The 19,443-nt window shown below is 39.9% G+C and overlaps 1 protein-coding gene across 1 annotated transcript in view; it reads left to right on the forward strand.

The window, feature by feature from the left end:
• Nucleotides 1–13,890: 13,890 nt before the first annotated feature.
• Nucleotides 13,891–19,443, forward strand: part of LOC140146698 (tetratricopeptide repeat protein 28-like) — a 119,150-nt gene continuing 113,597 nt past the window's right edge. Inside the window, 1 exon segment of the mRNA XM_072168569.1 lies at nt 13,891–14,051. Coding sequence (XP_072024670.1) covers nt 14,025–14,051 — 27 coding nt within the window. The 5' untranslated portion in view covers nt 13,891–14,024.

A 19,443-nucleotide genomic window follows, 5' to 3' on the forward strand; every position in this document is an offset into this window, starting at 1 on the left:
CCCCCCGGCAGGAAAAGATCCTGGACACCCCGGTGCAACAGGTGGGGGTGGGGGAATATCCCCAGTCAAACTCTTGCCTCCCATGCCGCCAGTAAAAATCCAAAATTACGAACATTTTCACTTTTTGTGGCAATTTTATTTTTGCGCAACATTACAAATAAAATTAATACATTACTATACAATTCACGTCCCCATGCCACGTGCCCCCCCCGAAATTCTAGTGCCGCATTACTGCTCTTCAGTAGGCCTAGGCCATAGGCCTACTAAGTGTATAAAACTGAAGATTTTTGATGGCTTTGACCAACCTTCATTCTAAATGCAGATTTTGTTTCCAACATTCAATATTTACGGCAGGGGAGTGGGAGGTGTTTTTTGTGAGTCTTGAATGAGAAGAATCTGCATTTTTTACTTGAACCATGAGGGGAAAATGTAAAGTTTTAAATGGGGCAGAAGGGGAAAGTAGGCGGGGAATCCGGACATTTTGAGAGGACGCGAGGGTGGAACGCGAAATTTTTTGTCGATTTTTTGTCACACTACCTCTCCTCCCCATCGGCGTAACTTTTGAACGGTCCCTAAACATGTTCTTTCATGGCTCATTACAGATTGTTTATAATTCCAACTTCGTGGACAAGTGCCCGAGACCGTTGTATACAAAATTCTGCGAAATTGGTCAGCATAAACAACCTAGACGAAAACGACTTCGTTTCTTACCTATCTTCTGGTTCAAGTGAAACTGCCAGAGGACTCCAAACATGGATTGGACTGGGGCCTAACTACCATCAACAGAATCCAGTACGGTGGTTGGATGGCAACACCATGCTCCCCTACCGCACTCGATGGTCAGGTGGTCAACCGGATAATTGGCGGAGTAACGAAGGATGCATCGAGACAAACCATAACACAAGGGGCTCATGGAATGATAGTCCATGTAACGATAACCGACAGTTCGTTTGTGAAAGAAGAGAAAGTCGCAGTAACTGCTGACAATAGCAATAATAGCACTCTTATTAACATGTCTTGCGATCGCGCGTTTCTGCCATTACTTTGTATGTATAATCGCATACCTTGGTGTTAGTGTAGAGTATTTTCTTTTGCAGTTTCAATAACTAGATGGGAAGGGGTGGTTTGTTTCGTAACCAGGTTATAAAATTGACTTCTATAAGTATAAATTGCAAATTGCGCACATCGTTATTCAACATGGCTGACAATATTATAACTACCTATCTTCAGGTTCAAGTGAATCTGTCAGAGGCCCCACAATAATTATAGATTGGACGGGCAGGCCTTGCCAGGATTTTTTGGGGGTGGGTGCTGATTTTGAAAAGGTGGACCTTTTTCCAAGGGGGAGCAATTCTGTGAAACGTGGACTTTCTTCCCCAAATTTAGACCTTTTTTGACCAAAAAGCTTTAAAAAATGAAATTTTTTGGCTCGCTATGCTCAGGCTACGCTCGCAAATTCTTACATTTTTGGACTTTTGTATACTAGTACTTTTGCAAATTTGGGGGTGGGGTGGTGCGTCGCACCCACCCTGGCTACGGGCCTGGAACTGGGGCCTAACTATCATCAACAGAATCCAAAACGATGCATGGTTGGATAGCACTGAGCATCATGACCTACACCCGATGGGCAAGAAGAGGGCAACCAGATACAATAGCGAAGGATGAAGGGGTTAATGGAATGATGCACTGTGTAATAATAACGTATACATTTGTGAAAGAAGTCCGACTTAGGGGCTAGTACAACTTGACAATTTAGAAATGCCTAAATATTATGCTATAAGGGACCGTTCACAAACACTTGTTAGGGGGGCCTGATGCAATGCAAAAAATTCATCGCAAACATTTTTCAGTTCCCCCCTTTTTGACATGAATATTATGGGTCAACCCCATAGAAAATCATATAAACTCAATTTTCCCAGGAAAATTTGTGGTCATTTTTTTCACCCCCCCCCCCCCTAGGAGGGTCAAACATTTTAAGGGTCCCCTTTTGCATCAGGGCCCTCCCAACAAGTGTTTGTGAACGGTCCCTAAATCCTTCCAAATTAATATTATCTGTCACAGTTTATCCATGGCTTTTGATACAAATTGAAACACTTTTGCCATTTTACGGCCTAAGCAAACCCCATCAGTGTTATATATTCTTGGTTTTTAAAAATCCCACCCTCACTGTAGAGCATCCTGGGATAAAGTGCACGTGGTTCTACTTGGTGGTTGTTAAGCTAAAAATATCTTCTTTTGGTGAATTTAAAAGAAAAATGCCTGGTGCAAAGTAGTTCCAACAACTTTTATGAGGTGGAAAGAAAAATTTTTTTAAACAATAATTATAATTATAATTTAAAAAAAAAAAAAAAAAAAAACATGTTTGTTTCCTGTAGCAGGTCCAAAAAGTCAAATGCGAAATGCGTGGTTTTTTTAATCCATGTCTTGAAATGGAAAAAAAATACCCTTTTCGCTTCAAATTGGTATGAGAATTTAATTTAGGCCTACAGTGGGTTTCTCCGACACAAAAAAAAATCATATTCTTCATTTTAAAGAATATTTATATTGTTTATTTGTTGTGTAATGTGTAAATGTTTACTCCAGTAGTGTTTTATATTATTTTTTGCGATTTTTCCGGGTTTTTTTCTTTTTTTTCTTTGTAAGTGAAAAAAAATTCAAATGCGCACATAAGCCGTCAAAAACGAAATGCGCACGCTACAGGAAACAAACTTGTTTTTTTCTTTTTTGGCCTTATAAATTTAATTTCTATTAATTGCAAAATAATTGTACGCATCATTCAGTTATTCAACATGGCTGACAATTTCTGACTAAATTGTTTATTATTTTGTTTGTTTGTTTGTTTGTATAAGAGTTTGTCCGGGGTACACACGCTTGAGTCCTGATTGCTTAAGATGACTTGCTTATATCTAACATATTTTCATTGCTTCTCATTTTAGTTTAGGTCATCAATTATTTTTTATTCTATGTAGTTATTTTGGTGACGACTGATTTTAAACTCTCAATTTATTGGCAGTCGGTTTTACTCAAAAAATGATAAGTTTATAGTATTTGGTGTATACTGTGTATTGTAAGCCCCCATGTCACACGGAAACGTGAACGCCAAAACGGCGCAAATGACCATCAAAGATGCCTGAAATTGCATTAACTTTTTGCAAAGTTGCACAAAGTTACCATAAGTCGCATAAACTTTGCGCAAAGTTGCATACAATAATTGCAAAAAGATACATAAAGTTTATGTAAAGTTGCATAAAATTGTATGAAAATTCGCAAAGTATAGAAAATTATGTCAACTTTGAGAAACTTCATGTGCAACTTTTGTCGTTTCCCGTGCAACATAGGGCCGTGTATAGCACATTCTGGTATTGTTCCATTTTAAACAATTAACATAAATGTATTATTTTCTTACTCACAGTTTCAGAAAATTTTCATTGGAATTTAAAAAATCATCACTGCACTCAGTTGCAGTTCTACTTAACAGTTAAAAAATTAGCCCTTTTTGTGAAACTCACACATCCACTATTATGCGGCTTACAATGTATTTAATCACCTTTTCTTTATACACTGCAAGAATATACCGTAAAACCATGTCTACAAGCATATATAGTGTGTTTTTGATGATAGCTAAATTAAAACGAGACAACCGTAAATATCCCAATACAAAAGATTGGTCTTACAATAGTACTTGTTTGTATGTGTTTGTATCGTTAATTAATTTGCTCAAACTCCATAATATTATGATTTTGTCAATGGATGGCGCCAGGATTAATTTAGCTTTCATCAAGACCACTCTATATGCTTGTAGACGAGGTTTTACGGTATATCCACTATTATACAGCATGCTTAATGTATTTTAATCACTGTTCCTTTATACACTTCAAAAACAGTGTTTAGCATGTAAATACTTTTCTAAAGACATCCTTGCCGTCACTTTATATAAACATGTTTAAATACTTAACATGTTTAGAGTATTAATGGATAATGTTTAGCCTTAGCCCCCTAGCGTTTAGCTTCAAACATAAGGCAAGAATGCGTTCAACAAAAGTTACATGTTCAATGGCTAAACACAGTTTTTGGAGTGTACACAAAAGTTTGTAGAGGACAATAAATAAATAAAGAGATCTTCTGGAAAAAGCTATTCGAAATATCTTGCTGTATTTCTTCATGAATTGGTGAATTTATTGTTTCATATAAATATATCCTTAAGGGCTCGGATAGCGACATTTCCACGTATTTTTTGTGGGACCTGCAAGCACATCAGACATATCGAACTGCATTTTGAATACGAGGAATGTACTTCTGATATCTGATATCAAATATATTTTTTTTTTTTGACAAAATAGGCTATCAATTATCAAACTGTCATGAAATTAGACATATATCGCGAAATTTCACAAAATTACAACTATTTGATATCAGAAGGACATTCCTCCTATTAAAAATGCAATTCGATATGTCTGATACATGATGTGCTTTCAGGTCCCACAAAAACTACTGTGCAAAGGTGGGTGACCGACCCCTTAAGAGACCGACCCCTAGCTATGAACAACCCCGTTGTTGGGTAAAATATAACTGTTTTGTTGGGTAATATTAATTCTGGTCCCAGGGGTTATTTTAACGTGCCTCACCGTCACGTTCGTGCAATGAGATAAAAGTGTTGATGAAGTAGAGAGCGTTTCAAAAATTAAAAAAATGACATTTTTACCTGAATGTGACCGTAAGAAAGGCTCTACCATTGTCTACTATAAAAGCATATCTACACGGATGGTTAATTGTCACTGCACGAATATTTTATCTCGTCACGTACGTGACAGTGAGGCACGTTAAAATAGCCCCTGTCTGGTCCAATCAGGCTAAAGTCGGCAATAATGAAACTGAGATATAGGCAAAAGTGAGGAGAAAGAACAATAAAGAACATAAGAAAATGTACAGATAAAAGGTTCATACCTTTGCCACCAAGTATCCAAGAGACATGCGGATTCAACAACAGTAATTTTATGTAGGCCCCTATACTGAGCAAAAGCACGGTTAGTAATGGTAGTAACTCAATTTTCAAAATTTCCGACTTTGGCTTGAGTGGATCAGATTGAGTCACATATTTTAAACTTAATTTTTGTGTGAAATTTACCCAAGAATAAGATTGAGATATTTAATTACCCAACATGAAAGTTATATCTTATCTAACCTGAGAAGATCTTCTCTGATCCAACAAAGGGACGTTGGGTTTACCCATAGGCCTTTTACCCAACCGTTAACAGTGTAAACATACTAACCTATCGACCCGGGTGTCGACTCTGGGTCCCGGCTCTGGGTGTCGACCGTGAGGAGCACTCACACCAAATTCTGTTCCAAATGACCAGCAGGAACCAATGGATCCAAAAGGATACAAGTGTGTCACCCTGGGGGAGATGTCATTTTTCTTCGGAAGGGGGGGGGGGCACCTTTGTTCCATAACCATTAAGGTATAAGACTTTTTTTTTGTTATAGCCCCCGATTGAAATGTATTTAATTATGTTTGTACTCACTCAGGTAACATTGTGTGTGGATTTTACATCCTAACTAAGTGCTAATCTTTTTTATGGGCATTTTAGTCAGTGTCTAAAATGGCCCCAAATGAGGGTTTTTCAATATTGCCGTCCATTTCTAATTGTAACCCCCATAGACTTTACATGTAACATAAAAAGGTTCATACAAATTTAATAGCACTTAGTTCAGATGTAAAATTCACACAAAATGCTTTTTGAGTGATTACAAAGATAATTTAAAATATACTTTTCATTCGGGGCGGGCTATGTGGAATTTATTTTAATGTATTCTTTGTACAATGACATTTCACAATAAAATGTCCATTGGAAACAAAGGTGGGGGTCTTGAATATATGTCCCCCTATCGCTTGCTAAAAATATGACCCCCCCCTTTCCGGCATGTTTCGCCCACATATAGGCCTGACTCAATCCATTGTTGGAACTATATAAAGTGCCAAAACTTTAACTGTTAGTGTAAAGAAAGGGCGCAAAGTGCGCAAAAAATTTGATTAGGGGTAAGAAACGCGCGCGCAGCATACCAAAACTTTTGAATTAAGGGCAAAAATTTAGAGCCACCACTCACCAGCCCTTAATAATTAATTTTACAACCCACCCCTATTTCTGGTGTAACAAAATTATGACCCCCCCCCATTTTGGCATAAAAATAGTAGGTAGGCCTATATTTACTTATGAACCCCCTTTCGAGAAAGTGACAGCCCCTAACAATTTTAAAATAGCAAAAAATGTGACACAACATCCAATGCATGGGGGTTGGCCTAATATCAAATAAAATAGGCCTACATTAGTTAAAACCCTAGCGTTTTGAAAAGACGAAACTGTTCTTTGTAAATCGAGAGATACCAGCTAGTGTACATGGGAGTCTAAGACCTCCCTTAATAAAAAAAAGTTCTGTCTTTTCGAAACGTCGCGTTTTTAACACGTGTATTTATTTGCTTTTACCCCATTGGATGTTGTGTAACATTTTCGCTGTTTTTAAACTAAATCATTTTAGTCATGTCAGTGCAATAACGTCGTAACGTTTCAGTCATTTTGCAGGACATTTTTGTGTTTCAATTTGTCTTATTTGTTGTTTTTTAACATTTTTTAAAATGTTACAAAATTACACGGAAAAATAATTGACATAACATAAGGCCCCTAATTGTTTGTAAAATTCAATTTATTACTTCCAAGGACTTGTAAAATAGCTTAAGGGATCTGGAATGAGCGTTTTGAGTGTTTCGACAGAAGTTTAGGGGACATGAGAGCACCTCAGACGTATCGAAATGCATACTGAATACGAAGTATGTATATCTGATATCAAATAATTTTCATTTTGAAAATCAAGATATAATACAAATTTTATGACAAATTATAAAAAATTGATATTTTTCAAATTTTTGATATATAACCGTCCTCGAAGTAAATTTTATAAAGCTAATGATATATTCTTAAAGTGTATGTAGCTGGGAGGAAAAGCCGACGATCAATTGAAAATTTTGACTTTTCATATTGAAAAAAATCCATATCTTCAATACGAAAGGTCAAATTTTTCAATTGATCGTCGGCTTTTCATCCCACCTACATACACTTTAAGTATAAATCATCAGATTTATAAAGTTTACTTCGAGTAATGTTAAATATCAAAATATCAATTTTAATGATTTGCCATAAAATGTGTATTACATTGCGAATTTCAAAAATCAAAATTATTTGATATCAGAAGGACATTCTTCGTATTCAGAATGCAATTCGATATGTCTGATATGCTCTAATGTCCCACAATAAATACTGTCCAAACGTCCCGGCCAAACGTTCATACCCCTTCCCTTAAAGTGTCAAGTGTGCATATTATTTTTTCATAATCCATTAATTAATAAATTTCGCCCGAAATGTCACTTAATCGATGTTCTTTCGCTGACACAATAATTATGAGAATAGCTCAACAGTCAGAAAATAAGCGTAAGCGAAGGAGCGTTCCGACTCAATCAGGCTGATAATAGTAGTGATTTCAACATCTGGATTTCAACGAATCAAAAATGGAATAGCGCCATCGCTTGTTGATCGTGTTGGTAATTAATTTTAGTGGTATTTTAACAAATAAATGTCCAGAGAAAATAGTAATTTTTAAAGTGACAAATAAAAGGAAAAATAGAGAAAGGGTTATAATAATCTAGAGAGTGAGCTATAGATTATCTGAAAAGGCAGAAATTAAATTAGATTTTGATAATTATGTGTTCGTCTTTCGAATTTCCATCTCTTTCACGTTTTAAGTCTTTTTATCTTTTTTAATCACTTTTGCCTTCTCTTCCCTTTTTAGATATAAATTTGGGTGAAGTTTTTCTCTTTTTTTTCTTATTCTTCCCGTGTTTAAGAAATTATTATGACTTCGGGGAATCTGATGAAAACAAGAAAATAAATGGGAATTTATTGGCTATATAATAAAAAAACATACCATTTTGCCCAGAAAAAAAAAAGAAAAAATGTTGGCTTTGGCTTTTTCTGTCAGTAATTGGCCATCCGTCAATTTTCCGTTTATTTCCCCGGCGGGATTTCCCCTTTCCGTTATTTTCCTCTGTATTTAGGCTAATTTAGGCTACATGAAAAGACAAACTCGGTCAAAAGTCTTTGTCGCGTAAATGATACCACAGTTGAGACAACATACCAAACAACTCAGGTGGCAGTTTACTTGGCTGTTCCCTTTGATTGTCTTCCTCCCTAATGTACCCCAATGCTGAAATCTTGACAAAGGGAATTGTTTTAGGGTGAAACCGTCAATTATTTACAAATACTTAGTAACATTTATGACATTACATATGTATATACCTTGGGAAGTATTTTCTAAAATTTATTTAGGGGAGGGGAAATCAGTTGTTGGAAAGTACGGGCCACTAAGTTATATTCCAAATACGCATTTGGCTGTTTTCCCATATTAATTAATTACCTGCTTGTAAAGACTTTTGGAAGATTCTTAAGAGTAATGATAATAGTAAAAGTAAGTCTGCTGTTCACTGTATAAAAGCGCCTCAATCGGGTGAAATAATTTATGATAAATTAAAAATGAATCAAACTATTCTCCAATATTGGCGCACTTTAGGCAAGATGTACATGAATATTAATGAAGATGGAAACAACGAGAGTACAAATAGAGTAAATATGGTAAATACAATGGTTAATTCCATTAGATGTAATTCAAATGTTAATGTAAATGATGATACATGCTTGCACGATGTTGATATTAATATGAATATTGTTTTAGAGGCACTGAGCATTGCAAAGAATAACAAATCTCCAGGTTTAGATGGAATTACAAATGAACTTCTTAAAAATGGTGCAGATTATATGCATAGAAGTATATTAGTAATGTTTAAGAAGTTTATCGATCTTGAAAAAACTCCTAAAGAATGGAATCGCGGGATAATCGTTCCTATTTTCAAGAAGGGTGATCGCAAAGATTTGAATAATTACAGAGGTATTTCACTCACTTCGTGCGTTTCAAAAGTTTTCAATAGAATTATTGCGATGAGCATTTCAAAATTTTTAGAGAACTCAAATACGCTTTCGGAAGTTCAAGGAGGATTCCGCCCTGACCATAGATGTGATGATCACATATTCGCACTTAAAAGCATTGCCGCATGTCGTTCGGCGGAGGGGAAGAAAACATTCATGGCATTCTTAGATTTCCGTAAAGCATTTGATACGGTGTGGAGGGAGGGTCTTCTTTTGGCAGCCTGGAACTCGGGGTTAAGGGGACGAATGTGGAGATTAATTGATGCGCTTTATGACAATGTTCAAGCTCAAGTTAAATTTGGTAATATTAAAACTGATTTTTCGAAGTCTCTGAAGGTGTTAAACAAGGCTGTGTATTGTCACCTGTATTATTCTGTATTTTCATACATGAATTTACTAAATTGCTTAAAAACATGAAATTGGTGTAAGGATTTATAACGTATGTGTCGGTAGCCTTTTTTTGTTCTTCGATGTAGTGTTATTAGCCGACAATGAACACGAGTTGAACAGAATGTTAAGTTTAGCAGCAGCATTTGCTGATGAATGGAAACTAAGCTTTAATTATGACAAATCTAATGTATTAATAATAGGCCAACGTACTGATGCAAATAAGTTGTGGAAATTAGGCGATAAATTCATATCAGAAGTAGACTCTTATAAGTATCTAGGTGTTACCATATCTCGTAATCTCTCAGATCATGGTCACGTTCAAAAAAAAAAAAAAAAAGGTAATAGAATTATTGCATATATCAAGTCTGTAATAGGTAATTTCGACAATTTTAATCGTGTTTATTATGGTGATATATTATGGAGAACAATAGCGCTCCCATCAATTAATTATGCTAGTGCAGTGTGGATTCCCAGTAGTCAATCCGATATTGATAAGCTTGAAAATCTTCAGCTTCAGATGGCGCGTCACATTCTCAAAGCCCCCCGCAATACACCACGTGCAGCGCTCTATGGCGATTTGGGATGGGTCCCTATTTCCACGATTCAGAATTCTTTCAGGGTAAAATATTTTGCTCGTGTTATTGATTTGGAATCCCATCGCTGGCCAAAATTGCTTTTGAACACGATGATGAGCTTAAACATCGAGCCTAACAAGCTGCGTTACAAATTCTTAAATAGTGTCCAAAATATCTTAACCGAATGTGATTTAGATGATGTCATCGCCTGCGCAAAGGTCGGAAAACCTCCTCGTAATCCACATTGGGTGAATTCGATTAAAGATAGTATTTATAACATCTCTAATAACAAATGGGAAGAGGACGCTCAAACTAAATCTTCACTCGTTGATTACTTAGCAATTAAAGACGCTCCATATATGGAGACATATCTTTTAGATGCAACTGACTTTCATGGCGCCTCGCGTTGAAATTCAAAATTCGCTCTAACACTCTCCCGTTAGACAGTAAAATTTGTAAATGGACACCAGACAATGATGGTATTTGTAAATTATGTAATATTGATCGCGAGGATGTAAAACACTTCCTTTTCACATGTCACTCACTTAACACAATCAGGGCTGATGAATACAGTAAACTTGAGAAAGAGCTAATTAATTTAAATGGTATAGATATTTGGGAATTATTCATCTCTGGTAACTTAGACGTAAAGTATAATATGACCCTTGGAAGTGTAAAATTGTTTGATAATATAAGTAAGGCAGAAGATTTCTATCACACATTTGATAAATTCTGCAAATCCTTCGTGAAAAGAGCATGGAAGGCAAGATCCGAATTCAGTTTGAACGCTACTGATATTTAATGTATTTATTTATATGTGATGAATTCTGCGTTGCTAGCTAAACTGTATAATTGAATATTTTTATATTTTGTTTTATTTTCATGCTTACAACCCATTTCAAGTCAACTTGGGTTGAGACAGGCAATTTCTTTTCTTTTGTTATTATATATCTTATAATTTGGCATGTATATTCAGTTGTGTTTAAAATTCGTTTTTTATATGTATATTGTTTCTGAACGCACCGCTGGTTAGGCGTGTGCCACTGATATAAAAGTGTATGTTCCAATAAATAAATAAATAAATAAATGATCATGCACTAACTCTTGAGGCCTTATTAAAATTTATATACTTTTGAAATGATAGTACAATTTGTATTTTTGATTTTTCATATGTGATGCGATCAAGCAAAATCAGTCGGAACTCGGAAATATTGATTTTGAGATATGGCCTAACAAAGGAACTATTTTAGTTTTGTTTTCTATTGTTATGGAAAGTCTTTAATTGCTCATATCTTTGGAGCTGGTTGTTCAATTGCAGTGGGGTTTGCTGCAAAATGTAGCTTTGCAAATGTTTGTTACTATCCTATAAGAAACTGAAAATTCAATATTTCCGAGTTCCGACTGATTTTGCTTGATCGCATCACATATGAGCTCATATGCTCTACCCTAAATAATGTATTGTGATGAAAGGTAACATAACACCCATTCTGCTTATTTATTTTGTATTTTTGATACACTGAACACGTATCTGTTCTTTTGAAAATATAATTAATTATAGGCCTACCTTTTTCTTTTTCATTAGCTCGAAACATCATGTACTTTTCTTTTCGCCAGCCCATATTTTCGCCAGCCTATTCGCGGGCTGGTATCTATTTCAGAGATCGGGTTTGTATGCTCAAGAGATGAACTTATTGGTATTGGAATGATTTATTTTATTTTACTTTTTGTGGTGGAATTTTTTAAAATTATTGTCGATGAGGACTATCATGTTCTCATTGATGGTTTGGTGGACTGTCGTGTAACATGGATGTAAGCGTGATCCTAAAAATGCCTTTCACAGTGACCCAAACTAATCATAGGCGTAGATCCCAGGGGGGGGTGGGGATTTATCCCCCATCCCCCATGCTCCATACAATCATCCCCCCCCCCCAATGTTGACGCCTGAATATGGGTTTCTGATCAAATTAACCTCATATTTGCCCATTTTAGCCCCAAAAGTGCAAATTTTCGCGCGCTTCGCGAGCATTTATTCCGCTTTTGCACCATATTTCATCAGTTTAGCTTCAAAATAGCAAAATTTTTCACGCGCTTCGCCCGCATTTGCACCGTGAACTTATTTTGTCGCCAAAAGTATACTGCATTCATTATATTTCCAAAAATGTTTCCAACACCATCCCCCCCATCCCAATGTCAAAAAGAAATCTACGCCACTGAAACTAATTACAAGACCTCTTCTGCATTGAGGCTGGCTTTCCCTTTAAAGGTATTTTTATTATGAGATGCTCCATCATAATTATATTCATGATCACAATACATGATTACCGTACATCATCATCACCATTACCACCATATAAATCATAGGATGGTCCCCCTAACAACCCCAAAAGAAAATTTCAAAACCCTACCTCCCCCCCACCACAAAAAAAAATTGACCCTGTAAATATGATAATTTCATTTTTTACTAAAATAGTGTAATATTGAAATTGGCCCTGTAAACATGATAATTTCACTTTTTACTAAAATAGTGTAATATTGAAAATTGGCCCTGTAAACATGATAATGTCACTTTTTACTAAAATAGTGTAATAATAGGCCCAGTAAACAGAATTTCTCACCTTAATTTTGGGCTAAAATAGTGTAATATTGAAAATTGGCCCTGTAAACATGATAATGTCACTTTTTACTAAAATAGTGTAATAATAGGCCCAGTAAACAGAATTTCTCACCTTAATTTTGGGCTAAAATAGTACCGGGGTATGAAACATGTATTAGGGTCTAATGAGCTGTGGACCTCCAAAGGATATAAGACCATAGCCCTACTGTCATGATGATCATCGTCATGATCAATATCACCACCATGCACCATCTTCATCATGTACTTGGATGAAAATTCCCTGTTTATATTGCATTTTTCAAAGTTCATACCCATCATTATCTTTATCATTCACCACCACCACCACCACCACCACCAACATCACTACTCGTCATCACTACCACCACCACCACCACCACCACCACCAACAACAACAACAACAACAACAACAACAACAACAACAACAACAACAACAACAACAACAACAACACTAGGCTCATCATCACCATCATAATCATGGCATCACCTATATTCACTTGACCATCATCATCACACCATCGACATCGTGATCATCATCATCATTTCATAATGACCAACACCATATCGCCACCACCATCATCATCATCATCATCATCATCATCATCACCATAACCATAAGATATTCATCATCATAATCATCAACATTACCTATTTACTTGACCATTATCGTCATCATCATCATCATCATCATCATCATCATCACCACCATCTTCATCATCATCATCATTATCATCATCATCATCATCATCATCATCATCACCACCATCTTCATCATCATCTTCATCATCATCATCATCATCACCACCATCTTCATCATCATCATCATCATCATCATCACCACCATCAAATACCGACACCACTCATGATGCACCACCACCACCATCACCACATCACTACCACCATCATCACCACCATCACCACTACCACCACCATCATCACCACCACCATCATCACCACCACCACCACCAGCACCAACATCATCATCACCACCATCACCACCATCATCACCACCATCACCACCACCATCATCACCATCACCACCACCATCACCACCAAAACCACCACCACCATCACTACCACCATCATCATCACCACCATCATCATCACCACCATCATCACCACCATCATCACCACCATGCACCACAGCATGCAGCACCATGCACCATAACCACCCAGGGCAAGGGCACCACCAATGGATAATTTCACTATTTCAGAGGGCGTGCGTTCAATAAATCAATTTCCCACGGTTTGTTGCCATCTGAAAACAAAATGGCGATAGAGGATTGTGTGCATCTCTCGCCACTCACAAAATACACTGTAATATGGGAATAATACAATGGAACTACTGTCAACATTATGTTATCCTGAAATATATGTGAAATATCAACAAGTACAGAAATGGAGAAGAAACCAGAACGAAGGAAGGTAAGAGAAAACGGTGTAGTTCTTAGAGATTCCTCCGAAATGTCCGATGTTGATTTGGCATGTTTGGTACTGGTAGTGGTAGGCCTGCCATTCAATGAATTGCATCAATGTACACGATATGGGACTATGTGTGTGGGACCCATGATACCCATGATACCGGCTGATTCAAACACACAGTAAACGTAAACAAAGCTTCCAACCGGCTGTTAAAATGGTACCATGATCATCAAATAACCATGCACAGTAATTTATGAACAATTTGTGAATCTAGTATTGATGATGTTTTATTATTTAAGTTTTAAATTAATTTTAAAAACAACAACATGAGTGACTAAATCACTGGCTGCGAAAAAGAATCATTGATTATAGCAAATAAGGGTGTCATTTTTAACACCATGTGTCCGTGCTAAGGGTATTTAAATCTAATCACATTCCTGTCCCTACAATTGTCATAATAAAATATAGGCCTACTGCCCTAATAATGCAGGCGATAATTATGTTGAATAATGATAACTGAGTAGGCCTAAGCCTACCAAATCCAGTTAGGAAGTATCCAATTAGAGTATAATTAATAAAGGAAATAAGAAACCTTGAAAGATAATTTCTTCTACTTTTTTCTTCAAAATTGATCATGCACCCTTGCTAAGGGTTGGATTTAATCCACTTGTAACTTTGTCCAAGTTAAGGGTATGGTTAACAAACCATTATCCTTCTTAAGGGTCATTTTGAAGACACAATGGTTGTCCTTGTTAAGGGTGCTTTTCTGAAGTGCATTCACACGCATGCTTACAACTTTTATATGAGTGGCCCCCCTGGGACATAATGACATCTACGGACCTCAGTATGCTGAGTTATAGTTACTAGAACTAGCTCTGTTCCTGAATTAGGGGTTCATTCATTTCATATATTTTCATGACTAAACGTTTAGTCATGAAAATATATGAATGAACCCTGTTTTTGCGTGCTGTTTTGTTCCAGCCTCCACTTTAACTAAAAAATACCGTCATTTTAGACTAAAAGCTACCAATTCCTTATCCTTTTTTAAAGTTTTTCCATCGCTAGTAAGAAAACGTTTACTTGCTTAGGGCTGGCATTTTCTTCGGAAGGGGTGGTCCCAAATATGTCGGTGACCAGAGTCAATTTTTTTATGACCCCCCTATCGTGGGCAAATTTTTTTTACGACCCCTCCCATCTTGGGTCGACATATTATTCATCGCTGGAACTAAGGTGCTGAGTAGGCCTACGGCAAAACTTATGAGTGATGAAAGTGCGTGGAGCGCGGAATTTTTTTAATCGTAAGTGTAAAGAAGGCGCGCGGAGTGCGTAAAATTTTTAGATTGTACGCCCCACATTTCGATTGTGAAGTTAAAGAAAAAATTTTAAGTCACAGCCCTCAATAATTCTATAACCCCCCTATTTTGGGTGTTAAAAAATTATAACCCCCTAGATTTCTGGTCTGAAAATTCTATGACCCCCCTGTATTTTTGGGACCCCCTTCCAAGAAAATGCCAGCCCCTTAGTCTGCCGTGTTTGGGCGTGCGCGAACATCGCGCACCGGTACATCATTCGCTTTATGTAAATTATAGCTCTCGGCGTATATGTGTATGTACCTATATCCTACTCGCGAGCGTCCATCGGTTCTCACAGCTTATTTACGACCAGAAAGCTGGGCATAAATGTTGTTTATACATGTATGAACTGTATTTTGCTGTGCACCTTTGTTTTGACGACAAACCGTCATGTAAACTCATGTTCGTGCTGTGATGTCGTAATTTTGTATACAGCTAGCCGTTCTTCCGGGAACGGCTGTCTACAACAACGTCACTTTAATTCACCAGCAAATGTAGTCCGTTTTCACTCATTGTTACAAAACGTGACATGTACACCAAATACAGCCCCCGAAATGGTCTACTTTTAGCGGACCCCATCATCTCCGAAACATTTTAGTGGTCAGTTAAAAATGGGATCCCCAACCCTTTGCTTATCTTTAGATGAATTTGTAGTAAGTCTATATGTGTCGAAAATTGCCCGGTACAATTTACAAACATAAAAATGGCCACTTTGCTTCAGTCCCCGTTCAGTCCCGATAGACTCAGTACACCGGTCGATCTTACCGTTTCCGATGTTGATTAAGATACTTCTTGCATCGATCCCGAGATGCGGAAAAACCAATAGTCATTTTGTCCCACATAAATGAATAAATAACAAAAACCCCGATCCCCGGTGGACTCACCCAAAAGGTGACGTCACACCATATGATCGTCCCTTATCCTCCTTGGTCTCCGACTGACACAGACGTGCCTATCGATTGTTCATAGCACTGTGTATCAATTTCTCGACCAAGACGAGATATACGGTTGTAGTTTCACACCTTAGGTAAAACCAAACCGGTATTGTTCGGCTGAGGATAGTTTTGACGGCATTTTCTGGCGAAAAAGTGACAAAAAACGATCCAAAACTTAGCTACATATCGTGCCTCCGTTTGTATACGGGACACACGAGCAATTCAAAATGGCCGCTCGTTGGCGCCATTCATTTTGTTTCCCACGTAAAACAACCATTGCAGCCTGTAAGTTACAATAGATGTTTGTACATACACATTGTATTTCATGTACGGTAGGTTATTGTTGCTATGTTAGGGTGATTACTCTATCGTTATGTCTTCATTACCGTCCAATAAAGACGCGAGTTAATCAGATATTCATACGGTGGGGATTGGTAGGGACCCGTCTGACATTTTAGTAATAAAGTTAGCCAGTCCTTACTTTACCACTAACGTTAGCGACCAGCCTCCGTGCTCAGGTTTGCTTACTGGGCTTGAGTCGCGTGTTGGGGGGTAGTGCCCCCTCCCTTTCTCCTCGCTCGCCTCGGCCCTGTCGGGCTTGCCCTTCCCTGGTGACGGAGCGGGACCCACACCGCTCTGTTTCACCCACAGGAGTGCTCACAATCTTCTAGATGTCTTTCTTTTGCTTAGGACTCTCCGAGTTCCAGCTTGACGATTGGGATAGGCTCCGTCATCGCCATAAGACGAAGAAGAAATCTACCAAGGGCACTGGTAAGGTCGATACGGTGGATTCTGCTGTGACAGCCCCTATGGGTCATGGCAGGTCTGCTTAAGGGGCTCCGGTCCCGGACAAGCAGGCGGTTCCTTCGAGGACTGCTAAGCGCGTCCAAAGGCTCAGCAGCCAGCGAAAGCACTGACTATACGTCGGAGCAAAGTAGCAGGCAGCAGAGCGGTAACCACCAGCGAAAACCCTAGCGGGTTTTGCAGCAGGAGGATACCAGTCGACACGGTAGATTCTGCTGTGACAGCCCCTATGGGTCATGGCAGGTCTGCTTAAGGGGCTCCGGTCCCCGGACAAGCAGGCGGTTCCTTCGAGGACTGCTAAGCGCGTCCAAAGGCTCAGCAGCCAGCGAAAGCACTGACTATACGTCGGAGCAAAGTAGCAGGCAGCAGAGCGGTAACCACCAGCGAAAACCCTAGCGGGTTTTGTAGCAGGAGGATACCAGTCCTCTAGCGAAAATCCTCACGGGTTTTTAGCAGGAGGACACCCGTCTGTTGCAGGCATATCTACGGGCTCAAACAGCCACAGTAGTAGCCAGCGACGGGCAGCATGCAAGGGGACCCCGGGCTTGCCTGGGTTGAACCCTAGCATGCATGGGTTCAGCAGAGACGATACCGCGGCTAACGCTGTGGGTGTAGTCTTAGCAGAACCAACTGGGGTTGTCACACGGCAGCGTTCCACCGCCGAGTGATACCCTGGGCCCTAGAATAGCTGCTGGCTGTCCACAGGGACTGGCTGGCGATTATTCAGGGGTTGGGCTCGCAGTCTCTCACGGGACAGCGACCCAGGTGCATTCGGTGGCAGCTACAAAGACGAGCTACGGCTTGACTTCAGTGGTAGCCGCTATGCACCCGCCCATAGCTGCCGTGAGTGGTCCGCCACACACAGCGACCGTGGGCGAAGCTCTAGAGGGTACAGTAAGTAGCTTGAACAGCCTAGCTGATCAACAACCCACTTATGTCCTCGAGAGCCAGCGGAGCGTGGGTGATCCATTACCGTCAATGGGTCAATTACCCTCTCTTGATCGATCACTGTCAAATCAACAGGGCATAGCTCCATTGATTGACGCTGCCTATTCAGGTGGCGAGGTGATTGATCGGGGTATGCACGCCAGCTACCCGTGGTACTAGGCAAGCTCCCTCTAGCCAAGGGACAGCCGGTATAGCGGGTACCATACACACGGCTTGATCCCCTTGCGGGGAACGCAGTGAGGCATGGGTACAGTGGTACACAGCCGGGAGCCCTCACGGGCACCTACGCTGGAACCACGCATACAGCGGTACACAACCGGGAACCCTCACGGGTACCCATGCTAGTACCGGCGCCGGTACCACGCCAGCACACAGCTTGAGCCCCCAAACAGGGAACGCGGTGTGGCGAGGGTACAGCGGTCCACAGTTGGGAACCCTCACGGGTACCCACGCTGATACCGCACCGGTACCGCAGCACCCGCCTTAGTCACCACAGTCTCTGTGGCAACAAGGGGGGGGGGGAGGCGGTGCTGGTACTGCAGTACCATGGGGTTACCCTGGTGGCGGATCCTTTCAGGGTCAGCTGCCGGCTGGGTATGCCCGTGGTACCCGCCGCAGGGTGTTTCTTCCACGGCCCAGCACCGTGGCAAGTGTCGCCTAGCGATGGCCACGCAGTATCAACATCAGCTGTTGACCAGGCCAGCCGGCATGGGGCTAACCCAGATCTTTATCAGGGTAGGCCCCGTGCTGCTAGCGCTAGGACGACGGCTGCGAGAGCATGCGGACCCAGTGGTGCCATGGCGGATACCTCAGGGTCTTGCGGGAGTACTCCCTCTTCTGCTGGCAGGTAGTCGGCGAGCCACACAGTGGTTATGCCTTCTTACCCGCTTTCAGATGCCCGTCCACAGTTACCGTCATCATCGGAGCATGATACGGATACTGTGGCGAGGGAAAGGAGTCGGAAGCTGAGTCCGGTAGTGACATCACTACAATCTCCTTCCCCGCTGCCCCGCGAGGGGAGCAACAGCACTGATCTTCCTCCGACACCCCCTAAGGGGGAGTCCATGGAGGAGGACCAGGGATCCTTTCAGTAGGATGCTCAGCTGCTGCTTCCTCACAGGGGCGCCTGCACTCTCATTCCCGCAAACCTCACGGGTAGATATCGTGGGGCTGTCGAGCTCAGTAGAGCTATGGCGCCGGCGTGCTTGCACGCCTCTGCGTGTAGCGGGGGAGGACCACAGGACCTACCTGAGGGGATCCGAGAGGGACCCAGATGTCGTCAAGCGTATCACGCTCAGACAACATCTGAGCTCTTCCATGAGGTGAGCCTATTAGCGGTGCTAACAGCTAGCCTCA

Source organism: Amphiura filiformis, chromosome 2, assembly GCF_039555335.1.
Source record: "Amphiura filiformis chromosome 2, Afil_fr2py, whole genome shotgun sequence".
Taxonomy (NCBI): Eukaryota; Metazoa; Echinodermata; class Ophiuroidea; order Amphilepidida; family Amphiuridae; genus Amphiura; species Amphiura filiformis.